The sequence below is a fragment of the Marmota monax genome, unplaced genomic scaffold (assembly GCF_021218885.2).
Source record: "Marmota monax isolate L192 unplaced genomic scaffold, Marmota_monax_Labrador192_F-V1.1 WCK01_AAM20220418_F8-fsc00186, whole genome shotgun sequence".
NCBI lineage: Eukaryota > Metazoa > Chordata > Mammalia > Rodentia > Sciuridae > Marmota > Marmota monax.
In genome coordinates this window covers 2,411,658-2,432,711 of record NW_026694725.1, presented here as the reverse complement: position 1 = coordinate 2,432,711, position 21,054 = coordinate 2,411,658, and the positions used below count along the sequence as shown (strand labels likewise).

At 46.7% G+C, this 21,054-nt stretch overlaps 1 protein-coding gene across 1 annotated transcript in view; it reads right to left on the bottom strand.

The window, feature by feature from the left end:
* Nucleotides 1-890: 890 nt before the first annotated feature.
* Nucleotides 891-21,054, bottom strand: part of Clstn3 (calsyntenin 3) — a 31,870-nt gene continuing 11,706 nt past the window's right edge. Inside the window, exons 9-18 of the mRNA XM_046424132.2 lie at nt 19,987-20,149; nt 19,367-19,423; nt 18,398-18,555; nt 18,123-18,271; nt 10,931-11,157; nt 10,316-10,486; nt 9,275-9,420; nt 8,892-9,027; nt 2,070-2,272; nt 891-1,833 (exon numbers count right to left, since the gene is read on the bottom strand). Of these exons, the coding sequence (XP_046280088.1) occupies nt 1,693-1,833; nt 2,070-2,272; nt 8,892-9,027; nt 9,275-9,420; nt 10,316-10,486; nt 10,931-11,157; nt 18,123-18,271; nt 18,398-18,555; nt 19,367-19,423; nt 19,987-20,149 (1,551 nt within the window). The 3' untranslated portion in view covers nt 891-1,692. The remainder of the gene's footprint in view (nt 1,834-2,069; nt 2,273-8,891; nt 9,028-9,274; nt 9,421-10,315; nt 10,487-10,930; nt 11,158-18,122; nt 18,272-18,397; nt 18,556-19,366; nt 19,424-19,986; nt 20,150-21,054) is intronic.

Sequence of the window (21,054 nt, the reverse complement as noted above, 5' to 3'; positions counted from 1 at the left end):
CATTAATAGCTGGTAATTGAAGCCATGGGTTAGGACACAGTCACCTGGTGGAATGAGAATAGGACCAGAGAGCTCCACCTCCACCCCACTGTATTAGAGAAAACTAGGAGAAATCTTAATGGTACTCTCACTCCCTTCTTTCTATAGAAAGGAACCGAGGCTTGGGGCCCCTGGTATTTCCCAGGACAAGGAGAGCACAGGAGTGATGCTCCCACCAGTGGCTCATTCTTCTAGGTAAATCCCTCTGGTTTGTTCCTTTACCACCTGGACCAGAAAACCAGTGTCCCAAAACGCTGAGGAAGGACCAGAATCTGCCTGACCTCAGGCTGGGCTGCCAGGTCAGCATGAAGAGAGGCCACTCAGCAGCCATGTCAGGAGAGCCATGTAAACATAGGCAAAGCAGAAGTTCCCTGGGCTGAGGGTCACAAACTGGTCAGCAAAGAGAGCTGCAGATCCCTTTTAGTTCCAAACAGCAGGGTTGCTTGCCTTCTCCCTTCAACTCCAGGGCTTGGAGCCCATGTGGTCAGGCAGGATGTTCCAAGTGATGAGGAGGGGCTGACAGTGTCCCCTACAAAGCACTCAGCATCTCTCAAGGTGCCCGTGGCATTCCTTGAGTTGTCTGTTCTTTTATGGGGATGCTAAGGGAAAGAGACAGTGAAAGCCACCTGCCCCCATCTTACCTTCCCACTAGCCTGGAACCCTGGGGATTTATCTGTCAGGGTATTAGAGATAATCAGTTCTGCCCCCTCACTCAGCCTTGCTCAGAGACCTGAATGGCCCTGAAGGACCAAAAGCCTGCTACCCAGGCCCACACAGGATCAGACAGGAAGAAGGCAGCTTCTGGAGCTTTTTTCTTATTTTATTTGAAAACCCTAGGGTGTGTCCCCTCCCTCACCACACCCATCCCCTACCCTCACCCCAGGACATGACGATGCCACACACACACAAGGCTGTGAGCTGCACACAGGAACACAGGGGCTGCGCTCACGACAACATTGAAAAAATATACATTATATATAATACACCCGGGGCCCTCACTCTCTCTCCCATCCCCACAACCTAGCCACAAGCAGGTCATGAAGGAAGGGGCAGGAGCTGCAGGACCTCAGGACTGCAAAGGCAGGAGGAAAGAGGACAATGAAGGGAGGAAATCAGGAGAGGGGGAGGAGCAGGGATCCCCAGAGTGAAATGGAAATAGAAGAGGGGATCAGAAGAGAGCCAGAGAAGGCCTGGCCTTCCTCCCCCACAGAGCCCAGGGGAGGAGGGCATCCCTTGGACAGGATAGAGTAGAGAAGGACAGAGTAGAGGATTTCCCTCAATCCCGCCCTGTCCCAGCCATGGCTAATGCCACCCTCTCCCCAGTTCAGTGCATGACTGGTTGGGAGAGACAAAGACATGGTGAGCTAAGGGGGCAGCTGCCATGGGAGGCAGAAAGGACAGGCAGAGTCATCCAGCCCAGATGCCACAGGGAGTGACCGCCCAGAGGCAGGAGGAGCAGGAGGGAGGAGAAAGGGTTGGGGTGACTCCAGTGGGGTCCACTGGGGTTTTGAGACTAAAGGACAGCTCTTTTAGAGAGAGCTCTCTCCCTCTTGGTCTCTCTTCTCTCAGAATGTCCTTCTTCCTTTCTTTCCTGGGCATCTCTGTTCCACCAGGGCAGAATTCTTTCTCTTTCTCTGGTCCGGGATGTAGGCCTTAGTAGCGGTGTGGTGGGCTCTCGATGATGCGTCTCTCGTCACTGCTAGGAGAGTCAGCTGCCTCTGAGTCACTGCTGTCCTCATCTTCCTGCTGGCCACCAGCAGCCCCTGCCACACAGGCCTGCCGATTCTGATAGGACTGGAGAGGGTGGGAACACAGAGGACAAGGATCCCACCCCAGAGTCTCTCCTTTAGGAGCCACGCCTCCCTCAGTCCCTTTACCCCCTCCCCACCTCATCCCAGTCAGAACTTTCTTCCTCCCTGCTCATTATAGCTCTGCCAAGAGCTTTCACATGGGACCCAGGGGTCTTTACTGGGCATGTTCCAGGAGTGTCTTGACTCCATAGACTTCCCCAATTCCTCAGAGCCACTCACCTCCATAGGATTCACAATAATGGTGAGAGCAGAGTCATCCCAGAAGAGATCCGGGTCCTTGGGGTCACTGGAGGCCCCTGGGGGCCCGCCAGTCCCTGAGACGCGGCGGTGAAGGGAGTGGATACGCACGAGGCCCAGGATGACCATGAGCACCAGGAAGCCCACACACACCACAATGATGAGGGTCGCGGCACTGGGGACCACTGTGGGGAGAGTAGGGAGAGTGGGGAGGTTAGCAGAACTGACACACGAGGGAGGAGTGGGGGGAGGCCTGGGGGAAGAGGCTCCCCAGCAGAGGAAGTTCCTGAGTTAGGACAAGACAGCATCCATGGTGGCCCAGAAGAAGAAACTGAGAAACTGGAAGAGAAACAGAGCCCACTAGGTAGGGCAAGAAACAGGAGAGGGCGGGAAGCTGAATGGCTACTGCAAGAGCCAAAGGGAGCCATGGACAGTGGACTGGTGGGAAAAGGGAGGGAAGGGCAGGGGAAAAGAAGGCTCCTGACCCTGAACTGCCATGAACAACCCTACCATCAGCACAGACAAGGGACAAGGACCGGAATCTGCCTGGTATTTCTGCCTGTGCCTTACAGAGAGACCACTCAATCTAGAAAGAGATGGCCCAGTACCCACAGGGGACAGAGAGGAGCTTGATGGGCAGAGGGGAAGCTTAGCCTAGCTGCTTGAAAGGAGGTGCAAGCCCCAAGACTGGGGACAGGTCCCTGGGACAAGAAGTGGCCCCTTCTCTTACCCACCTGGACTGGGCTCACTTCTGCCAGGTGACAGCTCCCGTCTTCTTGAGGTCTGGAGGCTCCTGGAGGTATGGGGCTTCTTCTTCTCCCCAACCATCTCCCCCTGAGGCTTCACTGCCTCCTCCTTGGCCCTCCCATGCCTCTGGCCCTGCAGCCTCAGTTTAATGCCCAGGTCCAGAGGGACACGGAGCCTAACAGGCAGCGAGAAACAGAAGGGCGCAAGCACTTTCACGTGGACCCTTGAGCTGATGGCAGCAAGGAAGATGTGCATGCATAGGTACATGCCCAGGAAGAGTGTGTGGGCACACAGTGGGACAAGTGTTGCCATACCCCTCAACTGAGCCAGGCTTCTGCAGGCCTGCACACTTGCCCTCACCAGCCACCTGGCAGCCTGGTCACACAGCAGGATTAATGGAATGCGTCTCAGAGTCTCCAGCAAGGCATATAAGAGCCATATGTGCAGTGTCACCCAGCTCCCTGCCAGCTGAGCAGACCAAGCAAGACCCTGAAGAAAGATGTAAACAGTACAGACTTGGACCAGAAGGACTGCGGAGCAAACAGCCCTGTACAAAACTCTGCCTCCTTTCTGTACACACACACACAGCACTCGGAGAAGCACTCGGAAGAAAAGAGGGAGAGCCCACAGTCCCAGGGACAGCAAGTGGAGGTAGAGACCCCAGAGACACAACACCAGGCCCAGGGCCCTTGCGGGCATCTGGGTCACTACACGCCACATGGATTCCCACAGCTGCACACACACACACACACACACACACAATTAGCGGTCACATAAGCAAGCCCCTAGAGGTGCATGGACTCACACATACACACACAATTATATCCCAGCACAGTTTCAAATTTACCCACATAACATGTCAAGAGAAGGAGCAGAGCATAGAAAAGCATGTGGCACCAGAGCCCCCCACCACTACCACATCCTGCTGCAGACCCCTCCTCACCAGCAGTCAAACTCTCCTGCTGCCATCCGCTTTAGGGCCAACCAGGTGAGTGGAAACACACTGCCTAGGCAGGCCTGCCACCCACAGACCTCCCTGAGGCCACCCTGATGGCTCTCTACCAAGTTGATCCCCATCCTGACCCGACCCATAGCCTACTTGGGGCCACTTGCAAAATACAGCTATCTCTGCAGGGGCAGAGCTGGTAGGCTCCCTGGGCGCTGGCTCCAAGGCAAAGATCAGCCTGGCTGGATCAGCATTCCACCTGGCTGGGGATCAGGAGGAGGGGAAAGGGGATAGAGCTGCCCCAAATAGTCCCTCGCAGGTCTCCACGTCAAAGGAAAAGACCTATTGGCGGGTGACCCCACCAGCAGATGCCCATTGTGGCTAAGCCCAGGCTCTAGAAGGAATGGCAACCCCATCCTCAAAGTGGGGCCACAGCAGGTCAACTAGCACTATGGCCACAACAAGAACAAGCCACAGTTTCTGGTGAACACCTTAATCAAAAGCTTTTGTCCTGTAATCCCAGAGGCTCAGGAGGCTGAGGCAGGAAAATCACGAATTCAAAGCCAGCTTCAGCAATTTAGTGAAAACCTAAGCAACATAGTAAGATCCTGTCTCTAAATAAAAATTAAAAGGGCTGGGGATGTGGCTCAGTGGTTAAGTGCCCCTGGGCTCAATCCCCAGTTCCAAAAAATAAAAATAAATAAATAGATTGATAGATAAAATTTGTCCCTCTGAGCTCCTGGCCTAGTAAAGGAAATGACAAGTTAATTACTAGAAATAAGAAATGAAAGAAAATGTAGATACTTTTCTCTGTAGGCAGACAAGTCTGACTAATTAGGTTAAGATAAATCGGAGACCAGGAAGATGGGAGGATTTTTAGCTACAGACAAAAATTAGCATTTAAGAAGTCCAATCAACCTTTCTTGCTGCATTAGATCCTAACAGATTCTGCCCTTGAATGGCCTCTGTGGCTGACCTTAAGGGGTATTTTAACAAACGGCCCATGTCATCAGAATGGCACTGTTGAAAGCCCTGACCTCAGCCCCACATGGTGCCTTCTATGAAGAAAAAGCCTCAGTAGAGAAATCTTCTGATCTCAGTCCCAGGATTTCTCTTGCAATACCAATTGGTCCCTGTTCTATGACTTCCAAAACTCCTCAGGTTTCCTTTTGCTTTAGCCCCAAGGAAGTTCAGAATAAAAATTCTGGGCCCTACCCTTACAACTGTGCTGTTTCTCATAGTATGTATTTTATGAACTGACTTTATTCTTATTTCATCTTATTCTTCTTTCATCATTATCCTTTCCTGTTTATTGCCTAATTCATATCCTTTTTATTACATGTTGGTTTTTTGTTTGTTTTTGTTTTGCAGTACTGGTAATCAAACCTAGGACCTCATGTATATTAGGCAAATGCTATACCACTGAGCTACAGCCCGAACCCTTTTTATTTTATTTTTATACAGGGTCTCACTAAGTTGCCTAGGTTGATCTCAAAATTGAAATCCTCCTGCCTCTACCTCCCTAGGAGCTGGTATTACAGGCATGTCACCACACCCGTTGTTGTTGTTTGTTTGTTGGTTGGTTGGTTTGGTTAGTTGACATTATTTGTTTTTTGAAATATGGTCTTACTTTGCTGCCAGGCTGGCCTTGAACTCCTGGATTTAAGTGATCCTTCTGCCTCAGCTGCCTGAGGAGCTAGAACTATAGCCAATGCCACTGTGCTGGCTCATTTTCTTTTTCATCCTATTTCTTCATGGGTCTTTCAGCAAACTTTCAGATACTTGAGGAAACAAAGTAGAATAATTCCAGACTTTGCTGCACACTGGACTCAAGTGGGGATCTTTAAATCCACTGTTACCTGGTGCTCTTAGTCCTAGACACTCTGATCTCATCAGTTGGATGCCACTTAAACACCAGAAGTTTTTAAAGCTCCCCAGTTGACTCTGATGTACATCAAAGTTTGGATCAACTACATAAATAATGTCTTCATCATCTTGTCTCAGACAACCTTGCTCTTCCTAACCATAAACTCTCTTAATCACCCTCCCAAATTCTCAAATTTGCATTCTCTCTCATGCTTCTCTAGTTCGGAGACCTTCTTCTTCCTGTGGTCCAAGTTCAAACTTTACATATGCCATAAAACTTTCCCTGACTATCTCAATACACACCAATCTTAGGAGCTGCAGAGAAATGAGCCTTAAGATCACATGTCTAACTGCTTCTGCGTGTTTATAGTTTGATATTGTGAAATCACAGTTCTGCAACACACTTTTGGACTTGGGAGGTAAAAGGGAGGGAACACCTTGGGGAGTCAGAAAAGGCATGTGAAAAGGTCACCTGAGGAGCACAGGCAATGTCCTCAGGGAAACTATGAACCCTGTGCCCATTCAGGTGGAAATAAGGGAAGAAGGAAAGGCAGGCTGCTACGCTATTTAAAATCTTAGAGGAGCCAGGTGTGGTGGCGCATACCTATAATCCCAGCTACTCACTCACAAGGCTGAGGCAGAAGGATTGAAAGTTCAAAGCCAGCCTCAGCAATTTAGTAAGACCCCAAGCAACTTAGTGAGAACCTGTCTAAAATAAAAAAGGACTGGGGATGTGGTTCAGTGGTCGAGCACCCCTGGGTTCAATCCCTGGTACCAAAAAATAAAATAGAAGAATTAATTAAATAAATAAAATGAGCTGGATATGTGGCCAAGAGATAAAATGCCTCTAGGTTCAATCCCCAGTATCTCCGCACCCCAAATCTCCGGCAGAAAGCTCAGCAGACCTAGACACTGGCTCAAAACAAAAGAAAGGGAGCCTAAGCTTTGTCATGAGGAGAAAGAGTTAACATCTACAAACATCAGCCCCACCCCTGGCAGGTCTGGGGTATGGTGGGTGAGAAAAGCTGCTTATGGGACCAGTTACTGCAGGGCACCTGGACACCCTGGGGAGGAAGCTCTGCAACATTAAGAACAAGGATTGGGATAGTGCAGGGTTGTGACTCAGTGCTAGAACGCTCACCATGCATGCAAGGCCCTGGTTTTGATCCTCAGCACCACATAAAAATAAATAGATAAAATAAAGGTACTGTGTCCAACTACAACTAATAAAAAAAACAAGGACTCACTCCCTCATCTGGGCCTTCCTACCAAAGAAAAAAAAAGATCAAGAACCTTGGTAGGCCCAGAAGCATACCCAGATCTATCTTGAGCCTAATTGAAATAGCAGGATCCAATATGCAACCGGGAAAAGATTGAGTGGGATGATTCCAAGAAAAGAACTAGAGAAAGAACTAAGGAGTCACAGGGAGATATATATGGTTAGCCCCAAGTGTTTAAAAAAAAAAAAATCCTAAACACACACACTCACAAAAAAAAAAAAAACAGGTTTCATTTGCTAATAAATCTAAAATACTATGTGAAGTGTCTTTGAACCTTTGCAACTTGATTATGCCTTATATCCCCTCCTCCCTTCTATTCCTATCTACTTTGCTGTAACAAATCATAGTAGAACTGACAGGAAGGACTCTGCAGTTGTTTGTGGAGACAACCAGAGACACAGAAACTGTGTAGGTGGTGGCCATTGCACAAGGAGAGGAAACCAGAATGAATCCCTGGGAGCAGCAGGGTAGCTAGCCTTTGGTAGAAATTCTGGGAAGCCTGAGGAGGATGTTAAGGGCCATGGTTAGTGCACAGGCTCTGCAATCATGCTGCTTGGATTTGAACCTAGCTCCACCTTTTTTCTAGCTGTGTGCCCTTGGGTAAGGTACCTGACCTCTTTGTGCCTCTGTTTCCTTACATTTAAAGGGAACAGAGCATCTATTTCGTTTTTTGTTTGTAATGGCTAAATGAGTTGATATATGTAAACCCAGTAACACAGTGAGAGCCCTGTTTGTGGTATTACCATTACGAATACTGAGATGAGTGCTTACCTTCATGGTACTGTTCAGTGACCCTGAATTTCCCCCCAGAAGGCATTCGTGGAACTCCTTAGGGAGTTGGTTTCAGAGCCTGGGATACAACCCTTTGACATTTTTCCAAAAGTGACAAGTCTGTAGCCTTTGGTAGTGGTTTTAATGCTTAAAAAGAGTAGAATGATCTCCAGAGCCAACTCTGGCAAAAGTAGATGATGAAGTTAGATGATACTGAACCAGGCCAAAAGCAAAGTGTGCCCCAAAAGTGACAAAAATAAATGCACCACCTGAGTGAGCTTTGAAAAAAATTCTAAAGAGGGATTCCAAACATTACTTTCAGCAATGTCGGCATCATTTTTCATTTTTCAGTAATGAAGACTTGTTTTATGGTATTAAGTATAGCCAGGTGCAGAGGCAAACACCTGTAATCCCAGTATAAACATCAGATTACAAAATAGATCAATCTCAATTTTATAAAAAGAGAAAAATAGGCATAGAAAAAAGGACTAGAACATAATACACCATATTAACAGTGTTCTCCTCTCTCTGGGATGAAAGTAAGGCAGATTTTTCTTCTGTATATTGGTATTTTCTAGTTTTTCTTCAGCTGAGCAATTTGTACTGGAAAGTAAAAATTATACCACTGGAAAGAACCATGGTCAGGAACTGAGATTGCTTTAAAGGCAACACCCCATCTGGAGGTGATACTTTCCATATTTTGTTCTAGAAATATTCTTACTTCTTTACAGAAAGCACATAATGCCACATGTAAAAGTACCAACTTATTCCTTGAAGACAGGAATTGTATCTGTCCTATAATATTTTATATCCCAAATAGCATCTTAGGACAGTGTGAATACCTTGTAGGCACTTAATAAATGCTTGATAGCTCCACTGCAGAGGATCTCTAAGCCCAGAGCTAATTTGGGAGAAGGTTGGTCAGCAGGAATAACAGACACCTATACCACACACTGACTTATGATTCCAGGCACAATGTCCCTTCAGTGACTCAGGGCACACCTTGTCACAAGGGAGTTAATGATTCAGTGGGATAAAGGGATTAGTCCACAGCTGTCAACTAAAACAGGTACCACAGGAAACAGAATCAACTGTTCTTCCTTCTCCTTTCCTCCCAAGGGTGGAAGAGACGCTAGTACCCAACCCTCACTTACCACCCACCACTCTTGCCTGAACCCACTTAGCTTTACTTACTGGAGTTCCGGTGGGAGCTGGCCAAGCTGTGTCCAGCCATCTCAGGAGGAGGCTGGTGACCACGGTGCAGGAACTGCTGTGAGCTGAGCACATGGCTTGGGTGGGCAACCCGGTTCATGCTGTGCAGGACATTGACCTAGGCAGAGGGAAGGCTCGATGGGCACCATGCTTCTCCCCAGACCCCTTCTCACCCCTTTAGAGCCCAGCTCCATCTCTGAACTGCTGTCCCACATCTCCTTCTCTACCCACTGCCAGGTCTAGAAGTCCTCATGCTGCCATGTCCTGCCCTTCAGGGCCCTTCACCACTATTGAGTTGAGTCCATCCCACCCTGGCTCCTTGCCAGGAGATAGTAGCTGTGGAAGGAAAGAGACTTTCTGGGTACCTCCACGATGAATTCATTGCTGGAGTAGCGGCCATTCATTTCTGAGCAGGAGAGACGGAATTTCCTGGAGTAAAGGGCAGCTCCATGTCGTAGCCGATAACGAGCCTGCCTCAAGATCTCTTCATACACAGTGATACTCTCCACCCCTGGGGACAAGGAAGAGGCTCAGTGCAGGGCCTGGGGACATGGCCCCTCTCTTGGACTCCCACCAGCTGACAAAGCCATAGAAGGGGTTCTCCCCATCCCTCAACAGGGAAGAAATTCTCCCCCACTTTCAACCCCACTTGGATGGACTTGGGTAAAGCAACCAAAGCTGTTTTCTGCTTTTCCCTTCTCAACTAACTCAGTGGTTTCTGGATAAGAATGGAAAGGAGACAATAAGGACATCCTGAAAAACAGAAGGGAGGAGGCCAACAGAAAATAAATGGGGAACACACAGCCTCCGTGAGGCCCTGGGAGAGAATGAAAATAGGAGGGAATTGGTATTGTATCTGTCCTATAATATTTTATATCCCAAATAGCATCTTAAGACAGTGCTAGTACCTTATAGGTGCTTAATAAATGCTTGATAGCTACTTTCTCCCGTTCTCCCTGAGGAGGGCCCTTCAGAGAATGGGAGGTTTCTTTTGCAAATGACCAAATCATCACTCCCCACTATTCAATATGAGATGTGCACTTAACTTAAGTGTGTGCAAGAGATAGAGAAGATGTCCAGTAATACGAAACAGCTAGATGAGCAAGCTAGTCTGGGAAGACTGAGACAGAGGAGGAGAGGGATGAAAGAGATCTGAAGGAGAACAGAAGTAGAGCTGAAGTAGAAGCAGAAGTAGAGCTGACCCAGACTATGGAGAGGAGAAGGGGAGAGAAATTGCTAGAGCTCACACCCCAGCTCACTTTCCCTATGGGCAATATGGAAGCCAAGAGATCTTCTAGCTGGGAAGGTACAAGCTGACACTTGGTCACATCCCTGGGCCTGGAAAAAGGACCCTTTGGGTTTCCTAAGTGCTTAATCACAGGGAGAGGCTCTCAGGCCCCACTGACCAGCAATGGTGAGGTAGGCTGACGTGTTGGTGAGCTCCAGCCCTCGCTGCTGCAAAGATGCCATGTCCAAGAGCAGGCTTTCCCGCTCAGGGTCCAGGTCATCCCCCACCAGGGAAATTTCACAGCCATCCAGGTTGTGCACGATCTCATCTGACATGCGCGTGTCTGTCACTGGGTAAAGAGAGTCAGAGTCTGGGTCAGAGCTGGGTCATCACCTTATGGCCACTGCCCCTACCCCAAGGGACATCCTTAAGGGTAGTCAACCTTTCATGATCATTCCACAATAGTTTCTTCATATTCATGGGCCTCCCACCACTCCATTTCTTTCTTTTTTTTTTTAATTTATTTTTTAGTTGTAGATGGACACAATATCTTTGTTTATTTTTATGTGGTGCTGAGGATCCAACCCAGTGCCTTGCATGTGTGAGGTAAGCACTCTACTGCTGAGCTATAGCCTCGGCCCCTCATCGCTCTATTTCTTAAGGGTAAGTTGTTCTAGTCACAGAAACACAGAAGGAAGTCACTCTCCATTTCTAGCCCCAGACTTGTTCCCTTATTCTGGTTCCAGACATTGGCTTTTTTTCTGGATGATGTCACTCCCTGGATCATCCTCACCTGTGCCCTGCCAACTCTCGTCCTTCTTGGCTTCCACCTGGTGAGAAATGGAGCAAGTGATTTGAAGATCAGGGAACAAAGGGACCCCCTCAGGTCCCTCAAAGTCCACAGCTGGGCGGGCAAAATGAGTGGTGCCACTCAGCAGGATCTGGGGTGCATCGGGCTGAAGAACCACCACGTAGCCCTCCACTTCAGGGATGGAGACACAGGATTCTTCGCTGAAGCATCTATGTGAGAAAAGGGAAAGAGGCAGCTGGTGACCCCAATGCCCCCTCCTTTAAAAATCTATATTCTGTTTCGCCCCTCTGGGCCTCCTCTTCTACAGTGGAGCACCCAAGTTAGAGAGGGGTTGGGGAGGGATTGTGTCTCTGTACCCCAACCCCCACATCAAAGCTGGAGGGAAGGTCTCCTTCCCTAATAGAATGTCACTGAAGGAAAAGGTCAGGGACAGAAGGGGAGATGGCCCCAACTTGTGGGCGTGATCACATCATCAATTTGCCATGCCCCAAAACTATGGAATGTCTGTCAAATTATATTTTAATGAAAAATAAAGTGAACTGATAAAAATGTGTATACACACCCAGTTCTTTACCAGGGAGGTAAAATGTACATGGGTTCAGTATAATATCTGGCAGATATGTGCCCTGAAATATAAAACATGAGGAAAGGTGGAAAAATCTGTCAAGGGATGTCCTCTTCCTTGGTGTGTCTTCCATTCCCTGATATGAGAGAAACTGACAGGGAGGTGAAATAATCTGACCTTGGACCTAGATACACCCCCTGCAGCCTGGGCTTCAGTCCTGTAGGACTCTGCCAAGCCAAATCAAACTACAGGACAGCTGCTCAGTAGCTGTTCCCAGAGCACCTCCAACCCCTCCTTTTGCCAATATTAATGACACCTCACAATCACATAGCATTGGCCAGTTTCTAAGCGTTTTGCCCACAGTCTTTCATAACAAACTTGCTTCAATGCCATAAAATAGGGAGAAGGCACCTAAGCTCTTAGATCATGCATCTGGCCACACAAACTTGACAGTTTAAGAGTCAAGATTTTAAACTGAGGTCCACTGATCTTTCCACTAAACCGAAGCCACCATTTAGGGATCAAGTTTTCACCAACAAAATTTATTTATAAAGAAGTTCCATAATATAGTTTTCATATATTTCCAAAAGAGTATGTGTTGGAAACTTAATCTCCAGTACAACAGTGCTAGGAGGTGGGGTCTAACAGAAGGGGTTTAAATTGGGGGGGCTTCATCCTTATGAGCAAATTGATGCTGACTATAAAAGGTTTCATACTATAAATTTGATCTCTTCCTCTGTCTCTCACTCTTTCTTCCCTTCTGCCATAAGATGATGAAGCAAGACAGCCCTCACCAAATGCCAGTCCCTCAATCTAGGACTTCCCAGCCTCCTGGACTGAAGAAACAAATCTCTACTACTTATAAATTCCCTGGTCTCAGTTGTTCCATTACAGCAGCACAGAACCAGCTAAGGAACTTAGTAACAGAAAAGTGGGGTACTGCTTAACCAATTCCTAAAAATATGGAAGCAGCTTTTGGAACTAGCTAATGGGTGGAGGCTGAGACAGTTTTGAAGTCAATCCTGAAAAAAGGTCTTTATTGCTATGAATGGAACATTAAGGGTGATTCTAGTGGGGGTTCAGAAAGAAGGACTACAGGGAAAGTACAGAACTTTTAGAGATTATTTAAGAGGACCTGATCAGAATGCTTGTAGGAATATGGAGAGTAAAGCCTTTTGGATGAGATTTCAGACCGAAATGAGGACTATCTTACTAGAAACTGGAGTAAAGGTAATCCTTATAAATTGGCAAAGAATTTGACTGAGCTGTATTCATGCCTGAGGTTTTGTGGAAAGAAGAATTTAAGCAGTGAACTGGAATATCTGGCAGGAGAAATACCTAAGTTAAATATTGAAAGAGTTGCATAACTATTTTTAACCACACAGAGTAAAATGAGAAAAGAAAGAAATTGTTTAGAGATGAATTTATAATCAGTTGCAGTGGTGCACATCTATAATCCCAGCAACTCTGGAGGAGGAGGCAGGAAGATCGCAAGTTCAGGGTCAGCCTCCTCAACTTAGCAGGGCTCTGTCTCAAAATAAAAATTTTATTTATTTTTTTTATAGGATTCTTCTTTTTTTTAATATTTATTTTTTAGTTTTCGGCAGACACAACATCTTTGTTTGTAGGTGGTGCTGAGGATAGAACCCGGGCCGCACGCATGTCAGGCGAGCATGCTACCGCTTGAGCCACATCCCCAGCCCCCATCAAAATAAAAATTTTAAATGGCTGGAGATGTAGCTCAGTAGTAAAGTGTCCCTGGGTTTGATCCCTAGTACCAGAAAACAAATAAATAAAGATGGAATTTATAATCAAAAGGGAAAAACAACTAAGGGATTTGAAGAATACACAGCCTGGCCAAGTAAATGAAAAAGCATGCAAAAGTATGACCAAGTAACCCTCTGAAAAAGGAATTAGCATGAATAGAAAGAAATAAGGTAACCAGGTGCTATGGCATAAACCTGTAATCCCAGCAGCTCAGGAGGCTAAGGCAGGAGAATTTCAAGTTCAAAGCCAGTTTCAGCAACTTAGCAAGGCCTTAAGCAACTCAGCAAGACCCTGTCTCTAAATAAAATATTTTTTTTAAAAGGGCTGGGGATGTGGCTCAGTGATTAAGTGTCCCTGGCGGGGGGGGGGGGGACAAAAGTGTCCCTGGGTTCCATCCTTAGTACCAAAAATAAATAAATAAAACAAAGAAAGAAGGTGCTAGGCATCAAGACAATGAGAGAATGTCCCCAAAGGCATTTCAGAGATCTTGAGGCAGCCCCCAAGTGAGCAACCCAGGGTACTCAAGAGAAATCATCACCCTCAGCTCTGTGCCACCACATGTCTTTGCTCCCCACATGTTGGTGCAGCACCTTGGCCGTGGCTCAGCCATCCCAGACACAGCTCAGACCACTTCTCTAAAGGGCACAAGCAATAAGTCTTGGTGGCATCCACATGGTGCTGACTTTGCAGGGGTTCAAAATGCAAGAGCTTCGGGGGCATGGCTTCCTTCGCCTATAGGTCAAAGCATGTCCCAGATGGCAGGGAACTCAGGAAGCTATAGAGCCACTACAAAGAGCTAAGTGGATTTCAGCTCAACACCCCTACAAGGAGTCCCTACTAAGGTCATATCTAGTAAAGCCATGGAAATGAAATCACCATGGAGACCCCAGAATTACAGAGCTACCTGCCTCCAACACAACCTGGGAGAACACAGGCATGAAACTCCAAGCTGTAAGAGCTCCACATGGGCTGGACCCAGCAAAGCCCTGGGAGTGGGACTACTCAAGGCCTTGGGAACTGAATCCCCACCCTAGTGTGTTCAGGAGGCAGCACATGGAGTCAAGAAACTATTCTGGATTCTTAAAGGTTTAATGTTGTTTGTCCTGTTTGCTTTTGAACTTGTTTGAACCAGTTACCCTTTTTCCTTCTTGTTTCTCCCTTTTGGAATGGGAATGTGTATATTATGCTTGTCCCATCGGTGTATTTTGGAAATAGATAACTTGTTTAATTTCACAGGTTCACAGATGGAAGGGAATTTGCTGCAGATGAATCATGCCTTGAATCTCACCCATCTCTGATTTAGATGAAACTCTGGACTTTAGACTTTAGAATTGGTACTGGAATGAGATAAGACTTTGGGACTGTTGGGAAGGCATGAATATATTCTGCATGTGAGGAAAACAAATATGGGGGGCCAAAGACAGAATGCTATAGTTTGAACATGTCCTCCAAAACATATGTGTTGGAAACTTACTCCCCAAAGAAGCAGTGTCCAGAGGTGGGGCCTAATGGGAGGTCTTTAGGTCATGAGAGCTCCATTCTCATGAATGGATTAATGCTGATTATAAAAGGGTTTGAGTCTGTGAGTTTTATCTCTTGCTCGCTTGCTTGCCCTCCCACACACACACAACTGTCCTTCCAACATGGAATGATGCAGCAAGGAGCCCTAGCCAGACGATGGCCCTTCAATCTTGGACTTCCAAGCCTCTAAAACTATAAAAAAAAAAAAAAAAAAAAGAAAGAAAGAAAGAAACTTGATTCTTTATAAATTATCCAGTCTCAGGTATTTTGTTATAGCAGCACAAAATTAAGACATTCCCCTTTGAACAAGCAATCTTCACAAGGCAGTGTAGGGACTCCATATGCTTGTACTAATTGAAATGATTTTGCAGAGAGGTTGTAATTATCAGTATTACTGAGCATGCCCAGGTTGGCTGTTGGAGCCAAAATGAAAAAAGCATACTCTCAACAGGTATGATTAGCCCAGAGTCCCTGAAGTTACCAATGCCTAGAACTTACTGAGTTCCTATACCTGAAAAATAACTCCAGCAGGCATCTCCAATGCAGTGAGCAATCCTGTAGTACATTACTGCTCTGGGGCACCCAAATAAGAATAAGAGGCTGTCTCTGACCCAAAGGTACTCACAATCTGATAAAGAGATTAGATATGGCACACAAACCTTAAACCAAATGGACCAAAGGGGGGAAAACCAACAGAGGAAAGGGAATGGAGTAGGGCACTTGAAAAAGAAAAGTAGGAATAAGTCAGGAAAATTAGTAGTTGAGCTAGCTTTGAAAGAAGGTTGGACTTTGCCAATGCAAAAGGTAGAGAGGATGGTGATGAGCACACCACCGGAGCAGAGGGACATGAGGCAAGGAAGGCAAACCAGAGCCAGATGGCTCGGAGCCTTAAATGCCATGATAAGAATTCGGTTTATAGCTTCATGTCATGGACAAAATGTCATTAATATCTTTTTCATCAGGAGAGCATGCTGATCAAAAATCGGATTTAAGATCACTTATCTAGCTTCAGGGTGTAGGGTGTACTGGAGCTAGTCAGTTAGGAGGCAACAGGCCAGGTGAGAGGTAAGGAGAGTTTCAGTGGGAGGGGTAACAACAGAATGGGAAAAAGATAAAACAGATTGCAAACACCAGCACGCTGGATGACTCTGGAAACTCCACCTGGCATGTGGAGGATAAAGACAGGGAGGAACCAAAGATGACTAAGGGGTTTCAAGCCTGGGTTATGTCAAGGACAGGCATCTTTAGAAAGAGAAGTTAGGGGGAGTAGCTACTTTGGGCAATGATTAATTAAAGTTAATTTTTTCAGCACTAACTCATTTGGGTAGAGGTGCTGGCAAGTCATCTGGATAGAAGTTACAGAAAGCAGGTGTAAATTCTAAAGATATGGAAAGAAGACAAAGTTGGAGAAAAAGATCTGGTTTCCATCTGTTCCAGGGTTCAGGCCATGAATCCACAGGCCTCCTTAAGCAACAAAATTAAAAAAAAAAAAATTAATCTTAGAGGAAAGTTGCATTTAAGTATTAACCAGTCATACAAATCTGGTTTTAAATGGACAGAGATCCAAGAACTGAATACTAGAAGTTAGGGAAATCACATGGGCAAGGATAAGCATATGCAACTGAGAAAGGGAGGCACTGCTATGCTCTGTCTCTCCCTGTTACACACACACATTCACAAATTTTTCTCCCACAAGGGAAGTATAAGGGTAGCACCAACCATGTGGTAGCCTTAGAAATGGAGAGAAAAGAGCTCTCATTCTTAACCTCATAAAGAAAATGTCAAGGCCCCTTCCCTCTCCTGAAGAACCAAAGTCGAGATCGAAGCCCTTGGGTAAGCCTCTATCCTAGACATGAAAGAGTTGGAAGGAATTCAAATAAGACAGTCAACAAGAAGGATGTCAATTCTTCCCCCTGTGCTTGCAGAGCTCCACCCTGGATCAAAAAGACAGCCCTCCCTTCTGATGTGGCTCCTGAGCACAGTGAAGGAAATGGGACAATTCCTTGGTCTCTGATGGATTAAGCCCTTCATAATCAGATGGCAGCTCTTAACAACTAGAGTGCTGACTAGGGCATGGTGGGGTGCACACTCAGCTCTCTCATCTGTGCCACGTGACCTGTAACCTTCTCCTTCCATGACCACACCATGGACCAGCAGCCCAATTCCCCAAAGCCATTGACTCTGCCTTCTCTCTACAGCTCTAATTGTGAAGCCTGTTATAATCTTGCCCAGTCACTGCAGAATACAGAGCCCTCTCCCCTCCAGCCCCTACCAACATAAGGATACCTCAGAGATGTTGATCTTCAGACAGCTTATGGAGAAGTTGAGGGGCAGCTGTGAGAACACAGGAGTCCTGACTCCTAAATCCACACACTAAATGGCAGTATCTCCCCAAAACTGCCCCATAGACCATAAGGGGTAAAAACGCCTTCATATAATACAGAAGGCACTCTGCTAGGCTCTACTAGGCATTTGATCTGGGATATATCATTTCATTCTCATAACAATTCCATGAATTAGATTCTATTAATATCCCCACTTTATAACATCTGTCAAATGCTAAAAAGCTAGTAACAAACCCTGTGTCCTTAACTATTATGTTTTCATTGCCTCTCAATCTTCATTTTCAAATTCCTAATAAGTATTTAAATCTTTAAATAATCTTATTCATTTAAGAAATTCAAAATAATTTACTTATAATTCAGAGGTCAGCAAAATTTTTCAATAAAGTACCAAATGCCAAATATTCTCTTAGTTTTTAATCATATAGTCTCAATTCCAACTACACAGCAGTACCATCCTATTGTGAAATCAGCCATGGAAAATATGTCAATAAATGGGCATGGCTGTGTTCCAATAAAATTTTACTACAAAACAGACAATAGACCAGATTTGACCTGGGTCCACAGGGTGCCAACCCCTAGCTTGGATCATCCTGTTTGACTTTCAAGAGCTCAGTGAAGCAACTAGAGCTCACTATTTGCCCAAGGTCATCCAGTCAATTAGTGTTGAGTCATGATTAATGTCAGGTCCCCAGCTCTCAGTCTTCTTGCTCCTAGTTAATGCATCTGCATAAAGGTATGGAGAAGAACAAAACCTCAAAATCCCGAGAGTGTGGCTTAGTGGAAAGAATAATGAATAGGTTGTGAATCTAGACCAGACTCTTTTACCAACACTACTATATGACCTTCTGCAGACCAAATGTCCTCTGGGGAGGTGGGGGCAGAGAGGGAAGTACTAACTCTAGGTGACATCTTAGGCCCAGGAGCTGAGAACTATCTGACTATGCTCCATGATTTGCCCCGCCCACCCAACACTCACTTGACAGCAGTGGTGAGGCGCAGGGGCCTGACGCCGGGCGTGGCAAAGCGCAGAGTGTTCATGTAAGCCACATGCTGCAGGGCATGGTTGAAGGTCTCCACATCATCCCCCTCCAGGGTGAGCAGGGACTGCGAGGGGTTCACGTGGACCTGGGCCCCAGACACAGACACAGCTGAGAGCGGGACCAGGAGGCAGGAGAGGTAGGGAGCAAAGGTAGAGAGGTGGGCAAGGGGAGGGGCATGCCGAGAAGGAAAGGATCGGGGAAGGGGCTATACCTTCATGCCTTTGCCCAGGCTCTCGAAATCCCTATAGTCCAGCCCCTCCCGACATGCATAGAGGCACTCGATGACCTCGCGGCTCTCCAGGCGACCTGAGCGCACGCTGAAACCAGCCAGGTAGCCATGGAAGTAGTGGTGGATCGGCAAGGGGTCTCCTAGGGCAGGAACACAGGAGCAGGCCGGGCAGTGAGAGGAGGAAAGAAGAAGAGGGAATCAGGACAGGGGCTGAGAGAAAGGGGAAAGAGAGTGAGCAGAAGACTTGAGGAAGAAGATGAAAAGGAGAAACATGGAAATGGAAAAGAAGGAAAGAAAAGAGATGAGGAGAGAGGAGTGCAGATAAGGGGCAGGATGGAGAAGGGAGAGAGATGAGAGAAAAGACAGGAGGGGGGTGCGACTCTGTGGTAGAGCTTGCCTAGCATGTGCCTGGCCCTGGGTTCCATCCCCAGCACCACAAGTATGAAGGCAGGAGGAAGCTGGAGGAAAGAAGGGTAAAAAATAGAAGCAATTGGAAATGAGAAAAGCTTCTGAGAAGGAGAGAGAGAGAGAAGGAAACTAGGAGGAGGGGGTGGCCGGTGGAAAAACGGAAAGGATAGAGGGAGACTGCAAGAGAGGGTGTGTTTACAGTGGCATGCAAGGAGACCAGGAGGGATGTGTGTGAACTTCACAGATGCCCAGCTCTTCCCCTTCTGCATGTCTGACTCCTGCCACCTCCTTTCTGCCATGTGAAAAACCAGCAAGAGAAACCCTTTCCTACATTCTGTGGGCAGGAAAAAAACAGAATCCAGGGAGGCTACATCCAGCTTCATTGCTCCAGGGAGACCCTGCCTTGCTGAATTTCTCTGCGGCTCTGCCCCCTGGTGGCCGTCAAGCAGCAACTAGACAGGCTGGACAGGACTTGGGTGGAAAAGGGAACAGAGATCCGAAAGCTGAGAACTCGCTGGCCTCCTGTTCATAGACACCGGGTACCTTGGGTGGTGTCTGTGCTGTTGTCTCCTCCCTTTTCCTTCTCTTTGTTCTTCTCCTCTGAGGACAAAAAAAAAAAAAAAGAGGTGACAGTGAGCTTAGGTTGTGAAGAGATTGATGAGAAGAATGAGAGTCTTCCTCTTCTTTTGTCATGTCTCAATTTCAGGCCTCTGTTATAGACCATCCCCCACATACATTGCTGGGGAAACACAAGGGTCTTGGTCAGACACACATGTGTGCCCCCAGAAGAAAAAAAGAAAAGGAAGAAATGACTTAGAAGTTAGAAGCTTGATGAGGCTCCGAGGGGTAATGCCCTCCAGCAGGGGCGTGGAAATCACTGTCAGTTCAATGGAACAAAGTGGGAACTGGCTGAAGTCACAAAAAGAGAAATTCTGGAGACACTCAGAAGTAAATTCCACCAAGTCAGAGATAATGACCCATGGAACTAGAGGAGATGTGGAGGTCAAGATCTCCTCCAGCAGAGACCATTAAGAGTCATCCTGCCCAATTGCAGGGAGATGCAGGAAATGGCCGTAGCTGCAGTGTCAGGCTGCTCTCTTGCTCCTCATCAGCCTATATTCCCTCACTAACCGTAAACCACTGAGATGATCAGAGGGACCTACCAGTCCAGCAGGCACCAATCATGAGTGCAGGCTCCCTTCGCGGTGGGTGGATGAGGCCATTGTCATGAATGAGAGCAGGGTCGAAGGAGATGCCATCAGCATAGAGAGTGACTGTGGGGAATTCCAGGTTCAGAGCGTAGTGGTGCCACTCATCGTCACAGACCTGGTGGAGCAGGGTGAGGGCAGGAACCTCTCAGTTACTTCCTTTTCAGGGAACTAACCTCAAGTACCACCTCATCTTCTGAGGAGGACAGTCCAGTATGTTCTTAGTTTTACCAACAGGGCTGCCTTCCCAGCCTTCCCTTCCGTCAAGGAATAATATTGACCAAAATCTTATCAGGTAGCCAACATAGTTTGGAAAATTCCACTAAGTCAAGTAAATCTTTAAAACTATAACGAGTCAAATACCGTGAGGACTAAGCTGGCCTTTGTTAGCTTTGAAGATGCAGGAAGAGGTCACACCAGGGAATGTAGGAAGCCTATAGGAACTGGAAAAGTCAGGAAAATGACTTTTTCCCTACATCCTCTAGAAAGAAGGCTCTGCTGACACTTGATTCTTTGCCTAGGGAGACTCTGTCAGATTTCTGACTCATGGAACAGTAAGATAATCAATTTGTGTTTTGGGGGGGGTACTGGGGATTGAACTCAGGGGCACTCAACCCCTGATCTACATCCCCATCCCATCTTGTATTTTATTTAGAGACAAGGTCTCATTGAGTTGCTTAGTGCCTCGCTATTGCTGAGGCTGGCTTTGAACTTGTGATCCTCCTGCCTCAGCCTCCGGAGCCAATGGGATTAAATCCTGTGCCACCACACCTGGCTCAATTTGTGTTTTCTTAAACTATTAAGTTTGTAGTAATTTGTTACAACAGCAACAAGTACGATAAAATTTCAATGAAGTGCAGTTAAATGTATATACATAGAGCCAGAGTCCCAGAGGCTGAGGCAGGAGGAGCTCTCCTGAGCCCAGGAGTCAAGGCCAGCCTGACAACACAGGGAAATCTCATCTCAAAATACTATAAATATAAAACTACGCTGTGAATAAATTTTTCCAGAAAATATGTATGT